The sequence below is a fragment of the Bos grunniens genome, chromosome 19, assembly GCF_055505025.1.
Source record: "Bos grunniens cultivar Pamir isolate PY7600 chromosome 19, Bosgru_T2T1.0, whole genome shotgun sequence".
Classification (NCBI taxonomy): Eukaryota; Metazoa; Chordata; class Mammalia; order Artiodactyla; family Bovidae; genus Bos; species Bos grunniens.
Window position 1 is genome coordinate 11929618 of NC_141183.1, and position 14671 is coordinate 11944288.

Here is a 14671-nt window from a genome sequence, read left to right on the forward strand (position 1 = left end):
AATGAGAGGCCCGTGAACTGCGATGGAGAGCAGCTCCCACTCTCCGCCACTAGAGAAGGCCTGCATGCAGCAAGGAAGACCTGCTGCAACCAAAAATAAAATACAAAATTTTAAATGCTTATATTAAAAAAGAAAAAAGGTCTTAAATCAATAATCTAAGCTTTCACCTTTAAAAAGCTAGAAAAAGAAAAAAATCCACAGCAGGAAGAATGAAATAGTAAAGAGCAGAAGTCAATAAAATAGGAAACATAAAATCAGTAAGAAATATAAAACCAAAAAGTTAGTTCTTTGAAAAGGTCAATAATATCGAAACTTCTAATCAGGCTAACCAAGAAAGGGAAAAAAAAAAACATTAATATCAGAAATGAAAGGTGGGACACTACAGAAATTGGAAGAACAAAGAAAGTAGGCTGAAAAAACTATAGCCATATTCACAACAGACCAAGTCCTTGAAAGACACAAACTACTGAAACTCACGAGGAAAGAGATAACCCAAATAGTCCTTAAATCTACTTAAGAAATTGAATTTTGTAGTTAGAAACTTTGCAATTAAGAAAATTACAGGACAAGATAGTTCCGGTGGGGAGTCCTTCCAAACATTTAAGGAAGAATTGATACCTGTCCCTGCTTTCAGAAGGCTCTACCTGTGCCCCTTAGGGGCTCACCCCTGTGCCATTTTCTCTCCTCTCTCACTCACACACGCAGATAGAAAATGAAAAGGCGATCAGTGCAGCTTCCGATGAACAGCAGGGTTTATGTGGGAAGCGTGACCCCAGGCCATCCCCAGTTCTCCCCAGAGCGACCACAGCCCAAGCTCTGAAGTGGCTGTGCAGTCTGCAGGCAGAGGTCACGGCAGGGGGAGCTGACATGGGCCACACAGGGACCTGATGCTGCCCTAACCCTACCCAGACCCCAATCCTGATGGACGAGAAGGCGGGAGGCTGCTTAGGACTCCCCCCTCCCCCAGAGAGAGGGATCTGAGCTCAAAAAAAACACCCAAGCAGTGGTTCCAAATCGACCTTGTTTCTGAGGGCCAGGAAGGCAGGGGTTTCCCCAGAGGACCCCGAGGTCAGTGCTTGCAAGGCTCCGTGCCTACTTGCCTGCTGCTACAGGAATTCAAGTCCAAATGGCCAGTCTCTGGCCAAGGAGACAGCAGGGTGGGGGCAGAGGAATGACTGAGGTGGCCCTGGGATCCTCCTCACAGGATTGTCACCTGGAAACAGCAGAAGCTTGGCTGGAAGCTGGGCCTGGGCTCAGCCTGCAGATGGGTCCTCTCCGTCTTCCCCTGGTGCCCTTCTCTGTGTGCCCATAAGGACCCTGGGGACTCAGGCCAGTTTCAAGGGGTGTGTGGTCTCCAAGCTCAGTCACTAGGTCTCCTCTCCCGTGAGCTCCCCTCCAGTGCCCTCTGGGCAGGCCACATCATGCCGTCTGCCCCACTGCTCTCCCTTCGTCCTTCTGGCAGATGGGAGAAGCATCCCGCCAAAGCAGATGGCCATGAGGTGGGAGATCCGGCACCCCAGGGCCCGCAGGCTGCCAGGCTTAGCTCATGCTCAGCTCCTCTTTCTGGGCCTGCCTTGCCCTCCCTGCAAGTCCTGCAGGGTGCTCGGGGGCGCTGCTCCTGGGCCATCAAACCTAGGGGGCAGGCTGTAAGTGGGGGGTCCGCCTCCCAGCAGAAAAACAGGGAAGCCACCTTAGGGGTAAAGTTGGGGAGCAGCTCCCACGGGCACCTCATTACCACAGTGGTGGTCTGGCTCTGACTGGTGCATGGACTTCTAAAATATCACCTGGGTTTTACTGGTGGCCATTCTCAACTCTGGGTGGGCCGTCCACTCTAAGCTTGCCTGGCTGGGTGGCTGCCCACACCCAAGGCCTCAGTGGGTGAGGGGAAGAGGCCAGGGGAGGGCGAGGCCGACCACAGAAAGGGGCATTGGGGGCTGTGGGCATAGGGGACAGCACAAAGTCACAGGGTCCTGGGAGTCACGGGCCAGGGAGCACACAGACTGCATGTGGCCCAGGCAGACAAGATCATGAGTTTAAGAATGTGAAAGCTGACGGCTCAGAGCCGGAAGGCTCTTTTGCTGCCAGCCTCTGTGACAACGTCCAGGGAGCCTGGTGGGCTGGGAGGGGCTCCTCTGCAGCAGTCCTGGCCCCCACTAGGCGGGGACAGGCCACCAGTTCCATGCCAGCAAATAAGGAGCTGCAGCTGTGGCTGAGGCCCAGGCCGATCTCTGGCCCTCCCTTTGGGGTGTCCATGCAGAGTGGGCCCTGCTCAGATGCAGCCCCCTGGTCTGTGGAACCTGCCAGCCCGGTCTCGGCCTCCCTGCCAGCCCCAGGGACTGGAAGGGGGCAGCTGTCTGGGGACGTTGGGGGCACAGGGCTGGGCTGCAGCCCTGATGGGGGTGCGCTGCCCTTGGGAAAAAACAGAGCTGAACTCAGAGGCTGCAGGAAGGCCGGGCCCCCAGTGAAAGGCAGGGTGTCGGTCAACAGGTCTGACGGGCCCACGTGGGCGGCTGCAGGGCCAGGCTCGGCTGGGGACCTCCGGGCAGGGGGCCACTGTCGGCAGGAGGCTTCAAAGTGTCTCAGAATCTGAACGAGGGAAGAGGCGAACTGGTGAGGGCTCTTACGCTCCTCCAGGAATCACAGAGGACACGGTGCTCCCGGGTCCCCTCCTCAATGTCGCTGGCCAGAGCACAGGGCAGGACCACTGGCTGCTCACAACAATTCTGTCATCCCCGGGCAGCAGCGCTGCTGCTCTCCACCAGCTGTCATACAAACAGATGCTTTCCCCCACAGCAAGCTGCTGTGGCCTGCCGGAGTGGAAGAGCGCCCCCTCCCGGTCAAGTGCCACACAAGCGCCTGACACGCGGGGGAACAGATGTGGCTGAAGCACCAACTCCCACCCAGGTGTCATCCCTGATAGCTGGCCTCCTGGGTCCTTCTCAGATTTTAGAAACTCCGTGATGTGCCCCCGGCGTGTTTTGTGTGTGGCAGGTTCACAAGCGCTTTGACGAAGGGCGCTTTAGAGACAGGTGACTAAGGATCTCAATTTTCAGCTGCCACTCAGAAAACTGGAAGCTGAGGGAGGCCAACAGAGGGCCCCCAGAGAAGACTGCAGGTGGTCTCCCCACATTCATCAGTGGGAAGAGGACTCAGACAACTATTCCTGCTTTCCCAGAGGGGGGCATATGGGAACAGAGCTTAGACCCACGACACAGAGTACAGGAAGACAGCCATCCAAGCAGTCAAGGAGGGCTTCCCGCAGGAGGACGGCTTCCTGGAGGAGACAGCCTCAACGGAGAAGGCACTGCCCAAAAGGCAGATCTGCTGGGAAGGTCGGGGAAACCCGGGGAAGGTTGGGGAAACCTGGGGGTCCTGTGTATGGGAAGAGGCCAGGCCACCACCTGCAGTTCTAAGGGCATGACGTGCCAGCCGCGGGAGCGGGAGGGCGTGTGTCTAGGGAAGGCAGCGGGGGCGGGGGGAGGGCGTGGACTGCTGGGGTGTCCTGCACCCCCTCCTCTGGGCCTTGGAGGCTGCCCACCTTGGTGGCCTTGTTGGTCACGGGTCCGGGGCTGCCCGCACTGAGCTCCTGCAGCCGAGGCCGGGTGAGGAGCAGGACTCGCTCCTGGGACAGCAGGTCGGTGCACCCGAGGGAGGCGATGGCACCCAGGGCTCTCTGCAGGGTGGGTGGGCTTGATGTCAGCTGGTTCCCCCTCCAAGGGAGGTCTGTGTGGCCGGCTCCCTCCCTCCCTCCTCTCAGCCCTCAGCAGACAATCGACCAGACAATCGACTGGGTGTCCTGTGCTCACTCTCCCCACTCCCCGTGCCCCAGCACACCCCAGACCCGCCCACTCCCCTCCTCACCATCTGAACACGCTCACTGGTGGCAGCCAGGTGGCGGAGGAGCAGCTCCAGCACAGCCTCACAGTTGAGGAGGCCACACCTGCAGGAAGGGGGTACCGCGCAACAGGGCTGGGGCCGTGGGGCGAGGGGTGTGTGTGCAGAGCCAGGGCGAGGGATTGGGGTGGGGTGCGGGGCTGAGGGGGCCTGGAACGGGTCGGGGCTCACTCTTTGACGAAGTGCTGCACCTCCTCTCGGCTCAGGAAGGTGTGCTGCCCCTGGGTCACAGTCCGGACCAGGCTCAGCTCCTGCTGGCAGTCACTCAGGGTCACAGCCTCCACCCTGCCGGGTGCACACGGGTTGGGACAAAGGGTGGGCTCCCTCACGCCAGGAGGGGTGAGCCCCCTCCAGGTCACCTCTCGCCCATCAGGGCAGGCAGGGAGGGGCACCCTGGGGTGTTGGATCACCTTTCTGCCAGGTCACTAGGTGCCCGGCTGGCCCCTGAGGGGCTGTCGCTGCCCGACCGACTACCCGAGTCCGAGGCCTTGCCCAGATCATCGTTCTCCTGGGAAGAATCCTGAGAGCTGGGACTGCTGTCCAGCTCATCCCAGCCGCCTCCGGCCTGCCCAGGCTGGTGTCTCGCTGCTGGAAGAAACACCGACTGAAGGTAAAACCCTTGGGGGCCTCAGATTGTCCCCATGTCTGTCTCCCCAGGAGCCCTGGATGGGGAGACCAGGGAAGAGCCTATGGGTTGGGTCCTCGGATGTGGACACATAGCTGCCTGGGTTCCAGCTCCGGGAAACACCACCTGAGAGGAAATGGGGCAGAACAGGGCATGCCCTCACTCAGGGCCAGGGTGGGGGGTCCGCATGGGACACGCCTGCCCAGAAAGCAGAGGAAGCAGCGTCAGGCACCAGACGCCAGGGCAGTGGGGACAGTATCCAGCACAGCAGCTCTCAAGTCCCGCCGAGCGCTGACATACTTGTTTCGAACCAGGCAAAGGGGACGGCGCTTCTGGGAGAGGCAGAGGTAGAGGCGGAGGGCGCGGGCAGCTGTCGCTCCCTCCTGTATCACAGCGCACCGCTAGAACACACACGGCATGGAGCCTGGCCCCTGCGGAGGGCTTCCCTGTTGCCCCTGGGCCCTGACGGGCTGCAAAGCTGCTCGAAGGCGCCGGGTGAACACACGAGAGCTGGGGATGGCTCCTGTCCCAGCTCTAAGCTTCCATATCTGAGCAGCTGGGATCCTGGGCAGACCCCACCTCTCATGGGGCCGTAATACCTGAGCTCCCACCCAGAGCAGACTGACAGAGAACACTGGACGTGGGGGGTTGAGGCAGGGTTGCCCTATGCACACCGCTGCAGAGGCCGCAGGGAGTCGAGTCTCGTGGGCAGCTGGCTCTGCGAGCTTGTCACGTGCTGGCTCTGGGAGGTGTCGCAGGACCGGCAGGGTGGGGCTCCTGCCCCCTGCCCCCACCGAGCACACTGCTTTCTTCCTCCTCCCTCGTCTGCTCCTGCCCAGCCCGAGCAGGTGACCGGAAGCCCAGGGCTCCAGGGAGGGGAAAGCCAGCACCCCAAGGGAGGAGTCCAGCTCGATACCTCGGGCTCCTGGGCTGGCCGCAGGGAGAGAGCTCCCGGAGGCTTGGGTGCCGAGGCTGGTTGAAGGTGTCACGGCCGGCTGGTAGGTGTCACCCCGCGGAAGGGACCTCTGGCAGCTGGGGCTCTCAGGCCCAGGGCGCACGGCGCTGGCCACCACCTCTGCGGCTTTCTGGATGGTGGACAGGAAGGCTTCGCCCGCAGAGCCTGCAGCAGAGAGAGGGGAGACGGCACAGCCCCTTCAGTCCCACCCTGTGTTCCCAGGATGAGGTGCCCACGGCTGCTCCTCACCCAGGACCCAAGAGGCTGGGACACAAGATGCAGTCACAGAGCAGAGGCCCTATGGAGGAACAGGACTCTCCCAGAAGCTTCTGCGGTGAATTCACTTCAATGCATCTGGGCCCCGTGGATCTTGGATGAGCGGCAGCTCACAGCAAAGCTGTACCACTTGCCCTCCTGGGTCCCCACCTCAGAGTAGGGGCCACCTAAGGTGGTTGTCCTGAGACCACAATATCCCTGGCCACTTAAGGAGTGCTCACATCCAGTGCTGGGGGCTTTCCCACAGAGTGCCCCATGGAGAGTGAACTGGCGGTCACCCCCAGGTTAGGAACAGGTGGGCTCTAAGGCTGACCCACTTTAGGAATCACAAGTGCTGGGGAACTAGGAGCCATGGCTGGAGTGCTCAGCATATCAGCTGGACCCGGCCCAGAGCCCACAAGAGGCTCGCATGGCCCTGGGGAACTTCACGCTCTCCCGGCAAGCAGGGCTGGCACCGCGCCAGCTCCAAGTCACCTCTGTCACAGACAGGACCACTGCTCTCTGCGCTCTGCTCTCTAAAGGAGCCGAGGGCTGATGGCCCAAGTGCGGGGCTGACCGTCAGCCTGGCTTCTCACCAGCCAGGTAAAGAGAGCCGACTGCACCTCCCCAGCTGCCCTGGGGTCGGACAGAAGTCAGTGGGGGGCACACAGGCCCCACCTATCCCCTCACCCTCAGCCGGGGCCCCAGTCCCGCAGCACTCACCTGTGTGAGCCCGCTCCTTGCTGTAGCCGAAGCCCTGCAGGGCGCTTTGGGGCCTGGACTGGGAGCCCATGCCTGTGGGGAGGCCCACATCAGCAGCAGCGGGGACCTGACCCTCAATCCCGGACATTTGCGGGAGGAGAGGCTTCGGGCCCGCCCAGAGTCACCCGGTGACAGGGCTGGGTGTACTCGCGTACCTGCCGGAGGCAGGGTCCTGGGAGGCTGGGAGGGAGGCGGAGGTGACAAGGCGTCGGAGTACAAGGCAGCCCCCAAGTCCTAGACGAGGCAGAGGGCACTCAGTGCAGCACGCCCACGGTCCCCCCACCCTTCCTTCTCCCCTGAGGGCCACTCAGGGGCTCTGTCCCACAGAGAGTGGGGCCAGGGCGCTGGGTGGGGAGAGCAGGGAGTGACCTGGGTCCTGGGCTCACCTGGGCGGCCGCCCGCACCTTCTGGTACAAGCTGTTCCCGTGGAGAGGATCCGGGGGCCCCGCGAAAACTGCGCGACAGATGGGAGCAGAGTTGAGCTGTGCAATGCCGACCACTCAGCCTCAAAGCCCACACCTGATGCAGGCGGTGAGCCTTGGCCTTTTCTGGCCCCCCTTGAAGCCCCCAGTTCAGCCCCCTCAACCAAGTGCCTCGGGGCTTCCTAAAGCACAGATGCACTGCCGTCCCCAGGCCTCGGGTGGCTGTGCCCTCACAGCCCCTCGGCACCCCTTGGCCCACACCCCCCAAACCCCCAGCCGTGAGGCTGCAACTCAACCTCCAGAACACCAGGGCCACTCCCCGGCCCAAGGCTGCCCCTCACCTGAGCCTCTGCAATAGCAGCCTCACTGCCTCCCCTCAACACCATCTCCACCCAGAGGCGACCAGAGGAGGCTCTCAATGCAGGGATCGAACCCAGGTCTCCCGCAGTGCGGGCAGATTCTTTACCAGCTGAGCCACCAGGGAAGCCCAAGAATACTGGAATGGGTAGCCTATCCCTTCTCCAGTGGATATTCCCGACCCAGGAATCGAACCAGGGTCTCCTTCATTGCAGGTGGATTCTTTACCAATTGAGCTATCAGGGAAGCCCGAGGAGGCTCTAGTCCAGCTGAAGAGCTTCCAAGGGCCTGACCATAACTCAGGTTCCTTATCACAGCCGGAAAGGACTCCTGCTCATAAAGCTCCAGCTGTGGCCCATCAGATAAGCTTGTGTGCACTAAGTCCCTTCAGTCGTGTCTGAGTAGGCTTCTCTGTCCGTGGAATTTTTCAGGCAAGAATACTGGAGTGGGTTGCCACGCCCTCCTCCAGGAGATCTTCCCAACCCAGGGATCAAACCCGTGTCTCCAGCGTCTCCTGCACTGGCAGGCGGGTTCTTTACCACCAGCACCACCTGGGAAGCTTGCGTGCCTGCACGCGTGCTTAGTCGCTTCAGTCATGTCTGACTCTCTGCAACACTATGGACCATGGCCTGCCAGGCTCCTCTGTTCATGGGATTCTCCAGGCAAGAATACTGGGTGGGTTGCCATTTCCTTCTCCAACCTGGGAAGCTTATGTCTCATTAAACCTTGCTGGCTCCTCCTGCCTTAGGGTGCTGAGACCAGCCAGGGCAGGGTACCTCCCCGCCGTCCTGCCACAGCTCCCACCCTCCCTGTGGGAGTCATAGGGACCCCCGCCAGGCCCCCAAAGTTGGGCCAACCTCTGTGTGTCCCCCACTCCCGCCTCCAGGATCAGTTCCTCTCACAGCCCCGTCTATCTGGGCACTCGTCCTCTGGGGACAGTGCTCAGAGCTTGAGAGATGTTGGTGCTAATACAGAACCACAGTTGGCTGTCCCCCTCTGCTTTCTCTGCCCTCTTCGGAGACCAGAATAGAGGTGAGGCCCAGCACTGGCCACAACCATGTGAGCCGTGCAGCGGGACAGGCCCGTTCTGACCCTTCAGCTGGTGAGAATGAACCAGCCATGCTGCTTCAGTGCACAAACTCCAGGGAGCTGGGTTGTGACAAGTGCGCCCCCAGCACCCTGGGCGCCTCTAGGCATCTGCCAAGTAAGGGTCTGCGCCCCCTCCAAGGCGCCTGCATGGACCCCAGGGCCCACAGGCAGCCCAGCCCTAGCCTGGCCTCAGTGCACCTGCAGTAAAGGGAAGACAGTGGATTTAAGGTGCGGCGGCAGGGGTGGGGGATGAGTCCAAGCACCTGGTGGGTGGGGCAGACTAAAGAGTCTCCAACAAGCAAGCGGTGGCTGGAGGACTCAGTCTCCTCCGTGGCACTGCCCTCTCGGGGACAGCTTGGCGGGGTGGGTTCTGGCCTGAAGGCCAAGGCCTTCCTATTCATTTCTCCCCACCCAAGAAGAAGACCTCAGGCCACGTCCCCCCACCAGTTCTTGTTAACAAGACACATGAACACCTCTGGCCTGGGGGCAGGTGAGGACGGCAGGTGAGGGACCCCAGACCCAACTGTCACCTGGATCCCCACAGGCCAGGGCCCCACCTCTCACTACAGCCTCACTAGTCCCGTCCCCCACCCTCCCAGCCCTTTCGAGAACGGAGGGCTTCCTAGGGTCTGGAGGAGCAGCCCTGGGGAGAAGAGGGAACCCAAGGCAGGGACAGACAGGAAAGGTCCAGGCCGCGAAGGCCCAGCAGAGCTCACGGACAGACACCAGCCATTCCACGCAATTCGCTGGCCTGGCCTGGCCGGGAGGAGGAGAGGAGCTGACATAGAGGGGAGGGAAGGGAGGAGCTGGCAGTGAAGAACAGTGTGGACGGAGCACAGAGTGGGGAGCATGGGTATGGGGAAGGGAGGCAGGGGCTCGGGTTAAGGGATCTGGCCAAGACCTGCCCTGGCCACGTTCCTCCCCACGCCTCCAGTGGGCAGTGCTGGCCAGTACCCGCAGCTTCCTGGATGAAGGCAGGGTTGCGCTTCAGGATGAGCAGAAAGGAAGAGGAGCCGTGACCACACAGGTGCAGCAGGATCTTCAGCACCTGGGGCAGCAGGGATGGGGGGGTGGGCAGAGCTGGGTCCACAGAAGGGTGCCCCACCCGACACAGCCCCCCATGCCCCCAGCTCATCCCTCCCCTCCAGCCTCACCACCAGGGGCAGGACAGGGCCCTGACCTAACCCCCGGGCAGGCATCTGGAGCCACTTGGACTCACCTTGAGCTTCACGCGGCCAGATCCGCTGTGCAGACGGTTCAGCAAGTACTCCAGGAGACACTGGCTGCTGCCCAGGGATTCGTGGGAGATCTCTGGGAGGCGCTCAGTTAGGGAAGGGGTGAGCTAACCCTGGGCCACACAATGCCCTGGCCAGGGAGAGAAGCTGGGCCTTCTTGCCATCAAACTCCTCAGTGTGGCCCCCTCTACCACAGGCACCTACCCCAGACCCTGGTTTCAGGAACACCCGGCTTCTAGGGTCTAAGCCTCAAGTCATCAGTAAGGTGACTTTCAGAGCCCACACACTTAGCTGCTATGGGAAAGGAGCCAGGGCCCCCTCAGGGCAGGAGAAGCCCAGGACCCTGGGAGATGAGATAGGAGAGGCTACAGGGCCCCCAGATGTATCCACAAGGAAGGATACTGGCAATTTCCTCAAACAGGTAGCCCGGACATGGGACATCATCATCCGACGTTCCCTTCAGGAGAATCGGGAGCTGAAAGGGAGCGAGAGCCCAGCCCACAGTGAGTGGCCACAGGAGCCCTCATTCTTGGGGATCCCAGTTTCCACACAGCTTATAGTTGGCGTGCCACAGGGTCAGGGGACCCAAAGAGGAGAGCAATGGTCCCACTGGCCACAGAGAGCCTGCAGAAGCCTCCCTTCTGGAGGCTAGGATGAACGCCTGGGAAGAGGAAATGGGTGGTGGTCTCCATGGTGACAGGCCCTAAAGGTCACGATTCAGCATGGCCCCCCAGGCCCCTACGCCTACAGCCACACAACTTAAAAGCCCCTTTAGTATAGCAACTTACAGACTGGCAAAAAAAAAAAAAGACTCCTCAGGTGAGCCCCTGCGACACAATCATTCACCCTGACAGACCTACAGCGCCACTTCCAGGAAGGGATCCCACAGAAACAACTCAAAACAAGAACCGACTCAGCTGTGTGTCTCACACTTATCTGTCAGCACAAAAGTGTTTACACTGAGTTGACTCAGCACAAATATGTACAATTTCTAGGGATAAAAACCAGAAACACCCATTTCACGTCACGGCACATCTCGGGGCTATGAGCCTCAGTGTAGACAGGACAGGAGACCTCAGGTGCAGTCTCTGAGGTGCTGGCCACAGGCACCGTTGGCCTGAATGTTCCAAGAGGCTGCTTACGCTATCTGTCCACCAAGACCCAGAGGGAAGCTGGAAAGGTCTGCAGGACCATAGCATGTTCGGCACATACCAAAACCTCTGCTTGAAGAGAACTGACAGGTCTCTCAGCAGCATGAGGGTGAACCCAGCACCCCCCTCAGGAAGCTCATAGTGCCAGAATTCACTGTTCATTCTGGCCTATTTCAGGTGACAGACCGCAACCTCCCTTTCTTGACCCTGGACTTTGGGCTGGTTCAGGCACACTTCAGGAGCATTTTCTACAATTAGGAACCCAGACCTCCTACAACCTGGGAGAGTCTTTCTCAAGGACCTGAAGGCCACTCCTTGAAATATAACCACCAGGAGGGACAAGGTCTGTCCCCCAGTTCCCACTGTACAATGGGATCTTAGCTTCTGTAACCACCAGTTATCAGCACAGCAGCCGTATCCCCCCAAAACCGCCCAAACGCCTGCCATTTTTCACTTGAACTCCACCCTTCTGTCCTGTCCTGAAAACGCCCAGTCCTCTCCGCACAATTTGAACTGGAATTCAGGGCTTCCCCCACTGGACCACTTAATAAAAGGTTTTCTGCCGCTCCTCGAATCAGCGTCTGGTTATCTCGGCCAGAGTTCGGGGGATCAGTTTCTTTTTTTGAAAAGCTACTTTAAGCTGGGTAAGAAAACAGAAAAACTTGGATTTTGTGCAAGGGGGTCTCACTCTTCCCAGTGGACCCGACACAGGGGTGGCCTGACCTGCCGCCCCCCAAGGCTGTGGGGTCCCCCAGCCTCGAGAGGGGCCGAAGGGTAGGATTTGAGATGAAGAGTGTTCTGGGATGTTGAAGCGGCCGGAAGACAGGGAAAGAGGCGAGAGGAGAGGTGGGAGGGGACAGAGGGGGACGAAGGGGACGCCAAGCCTGGCAGCAGCAGGAGGGCGCGGGGATCCCGCGGGGCCAGTGCGCAGCCAGGGAGGCGGTCGGCCTGGGCCGGGGGCGAGGCGAGGAGGCGGCGCGTGGTGGGACCGGGGCCGCCAGCACTCACTCACCCGGTGCAGAAAGCTCAGCCGGTCCCGCAGCGGCGGCATGGCCGCCATGGTGCCGGACACCTTCCGGCCCCGCCCCGCCTCCGCCAGGCCCGGGCCCCCGCCAATCACTGCGTGAGTCTGACCCCGCGGGCCAATTACTCGAGTGAGGAGGGCCTTGAGACCGACTTCGGGGAACAATTTGCGCGTGAACGAATACAAAACCCAAGGACAGCGACCGACAACGAGCCAACTGCAGGGCTCTGGGAGACTGAGAGCGCTTCCGGAGAGGCAGAGGCGAGGGCTAAGCCTGACCAAGTGACAAAGCGCAAGAAAGGTTGTGGGCGGAAGTGCCTGCCTGTCAGGCTGTTGGGCGCCGGAAGAGGCCGGACCTAAGATGGCGGCGCCCACAGGTGCCGGGAAGAGCCGCTCATGTCGGGGAACGGAGCTGTGTGGGGTCGCGTGCGAAGCCGCCTCCGCGCCTTCCCCGAGTGTCTAGCTGCCTGTGGAGCCGAGGTGCGCAGTCGTCAGGCGGGGCAGGAAGGGCCGCGCGGAGCAGGGTGCGGGCTGGCGTGGGGCGGGTAGTGGTGACCCGGGAGCCGCGGCGGCGGGGTCCGCCCCGGGTAATCAGCGGGCGCGGGGACTGTGACGACCCTCGCCCGTCTCCATCCGCCCCCAGGCTGCGGCCTACGGCAGGTGCGTGCAGGCGTCCACTGCCCCGGGGGGCTGCTTGAAGAAGGATCTGTGCGCGCAGGAGTTCGAGGCTTTGCGGAGCTGCTTCGCTGCTGCGGTAAGTGAACGCCAGCCTAGCCCGGGGGTTGAACCCTAGGGGGCGGGGACCCACGTTACCCGCTCGGGAAACGGGCTTCCTTTTCTTCTGGGTTCGATGTTGGGCTCCAACAGGTGCTTCAACGGGGCACAGCCCCACACCAGCCGGCGCGACCCCCGCCGCCACGGAGGCTGCCTGTAATGAGGCTAGCACAAGGTTTTGAGCTGGTGCCCAAGATGTCAAGGTCCTGGGTTCCCTCGACTCGGTGGGTCTGGGGTGGGCCACGATGCCCAGTCAGTTCTGTTCACCAGAGCTGCTGGTGCTGAGTACTGGACCTGAGAGGGGGCAGTTGGGTCAGCTCACCAGAATTTAGGGAATCCAAGGCAGTTTCCCTATGTTCCAGCATGGAGAATGCATGGGCCATATTTCATTTCCCGGAGGGCTCAAAGAACCCCTTGCACCTTCCTAGCAATCATTGTGGCTGGGATATGCGGCTTCCGCCCTTGTCACCAATCTCTGATCTGACATGTTTCATCCAAGATGCACCTGTCGCTTGGACTTGCTTCCTGGCTCTTGGCAGCTTCCCTGCTTTACTCAGAGCACTCCCTCAGGGAGGTACAAACCTTCATCCTGTGGTCAGTGGTTGGAAGGATTCACATGTAAAGTAAAGATCACACACTCCTGTCCAAACCAGGCTTTTCCGTACTGCCTGTGGTTATTAGTCAGGATCACAGGTATCTGGTCCTCTCTGATTCCTTACGCTTGTTTGCCTCTGTCATGTTGTCCTGCCCCCAGGAGCGCGTCGCTGCCTCTCCTGCTGTTTTCCATTGAGGGCAACCTAACCACAGGCCGCAGGCACTGGAAGTTCAGGACAGGGAACCTGGGGGTTTCTCATTTAAAGACACAAGCCATTTTGTCTACTCTGCCTGCACCCTGAGGCTCTGTGGGAGTGCACGAGGAGGCAGGAGAGGAGCCCGTCTCTGGGCAAGTGTTTCAGCATCTCTGATCTAGAGATTCCTTTATAGAAGGGGGAGGACTAAATGGGACTCATTGGTGGCACAGTGCCAGGCAGGGGTGGGAGAGGCCACAGAGCACGTTGAGCCCAGCCCCAGGCTCCCCAGCGCCCCAACCAGCCTGGCCCCATGCTGCACACTCGTGGCCAAGCTCTTTGTCATTTATTTGCCAGGAGGTGGCTTCTGTGTGGTAGTTTTCTTAACTTTGAAACCATGTCTAACTTGAAAGCAACCCATTCAGACACAGCCCTTTGTCTTCCAGGCTAAGAACACCCTGACAGGAGGCCGTTAGGAAGGAGTACAAGCTCCAATCCACGTCCCTGGGCGCCTGGCACTGATGGCCTCAAGGAGCAAGCGTCTAAAACCTCGAAAGCTCTTGGGGCTAAAAGGACTGGAAACACATTAGGCGTGCATGAGCAGAAGGGAATGGGTTTTCCAGCCTTGCACACCTAAGGATTTGGGGAGAATAAGATGCAGTGAACCCACAGTAAAGATCAGATCAGATACTGTAAGATTTGTTTTGTCATCTGCAGAATGAGTGCATGGGCTGTGAACAAGCTGCCTTGCGAGTCTCATTCTTTAAAGAATTCTCACCAAAGGCATGTCATCTGAGTCTGGCGAAGCATCTAGAAGTAACTACCAGGTTACAGCACAGACCAAAGAGAAAACAGCGACACCGTGAAGGACAGGTCCGAGCTGTAGGAACCTGATACTGATGGGTTTTTTCCTCACTTAGAAAAAAAGGTGGGGGGTTGCTCTTCCAGACAAAGGGGTGAAGAACCCAGGGAGGGTCCAGTTTTAGGAACCCAGTGCCTGTGAGACTTGCTCCACGGGGTTGCCCCACCCTCCCTTCCACAGCCTCTGGAGTCTGAGCCCAGGTCCATCCTGGCCAGGCTCCTGCCCACTCTGGTCCCACCCCTCATCCTGAGCTTCGGTAAGGCCGCAGCAGCACACGTGCTGGAGCTCCAGGGAGACCCAGCGGGACCCAGGAGGATTTCAGCATCCTGAGTGCTGCCTGCTGGGCATGTCATCCCAGAACCTCCTTCCCCAGGGTGTGGAGGTCACATTGTCCTCTGGCTTCACCCAGGCCCTGCTGTCCCAGAGCACCCGTGCCCTGAGGCCTGGAGCTGTTCCCTCTTGTAAAGGCTCCTCCACT

General features: G+C 60.0%; 2 protein-coding genes across 4 annotated transcripts; one reads left to right on the forward strand and one right to left on the reverse strand.

Annotated features, from left to right (window-relative positions):
• Positions 1 to 734: 734 nt before the first annotated feature.
• TEPSIN (TEPSIN adaptor related protein complex 4 accessory protein) lies at positions 735 to 11833 on the reverse strand. 3 transcript variants are annotated; one of them, XM_086355321.1, is made up of 13 exons: positions 11758 to 11833; positions 9997 to 10069; positions 9579 to 9670; positions 9314 to 9407; positions 6878 to 6945; positions 6647 to 6725; positions 6453 to 6524; positions 5436 to 5639; positions 4305 to 4479; positions 4066 to 4179; positions 3862 to 3940; positions 3539 to 3673; positions 735 to 2586 (listed from the first exon to the last, which is right to left on the reverse strand). In XM_086355321.1, the coding sequence occupies exons 1-13, from the start codon at positions 11803 to 11805 to the stop codon at positions 2026 to 2028; spliced, it is 1794 nt and encodes a 597-aa protein (XP_086211447.1). In that variant the 5' UTR covers positions 11806 to 11833; the 3' UTR covers positions 735 to 2025. The 3 variants fall into 3 exon arrangements, with proteins under 3 accessions (XP_086211447.1, XP_086211446.1, XP_086211448.1); XM_086355320.1 differs by having other exon boundaries at positions 4305 to 4482; XM_086355322.1 differs by lacking the exon at positions 9314 to 9407 and having other exon boundaries at positions 4305 to 4482; positions 9579 to 9668.
• Positions 11834 to 12121: 288 nt separating this feature from the next.
• On the forward strand, positions 12122 to 14027 carry NDUFAF8 (NADH:ubiquinone oxidoreductase complex assembly factor 8). The gene is made up of 3 exons (XM_086355323.1): positions 12122 to 12249; positions 12413 to 12523; positions 13778 to 14027. Exons 1-3 carry the CDS (start codon positions 12166 to 12168, stop codon positions 13805 to 13807), a joined length of 225 nt encoding a protein of 74 aa, XP_086211449.1. The 5' UTR covers positions 12122 to 12165; the 3' UTR covers positions 13808 to 14027.
• Positions 14028 to 14671: the final 644 nt, after the last annotated feature.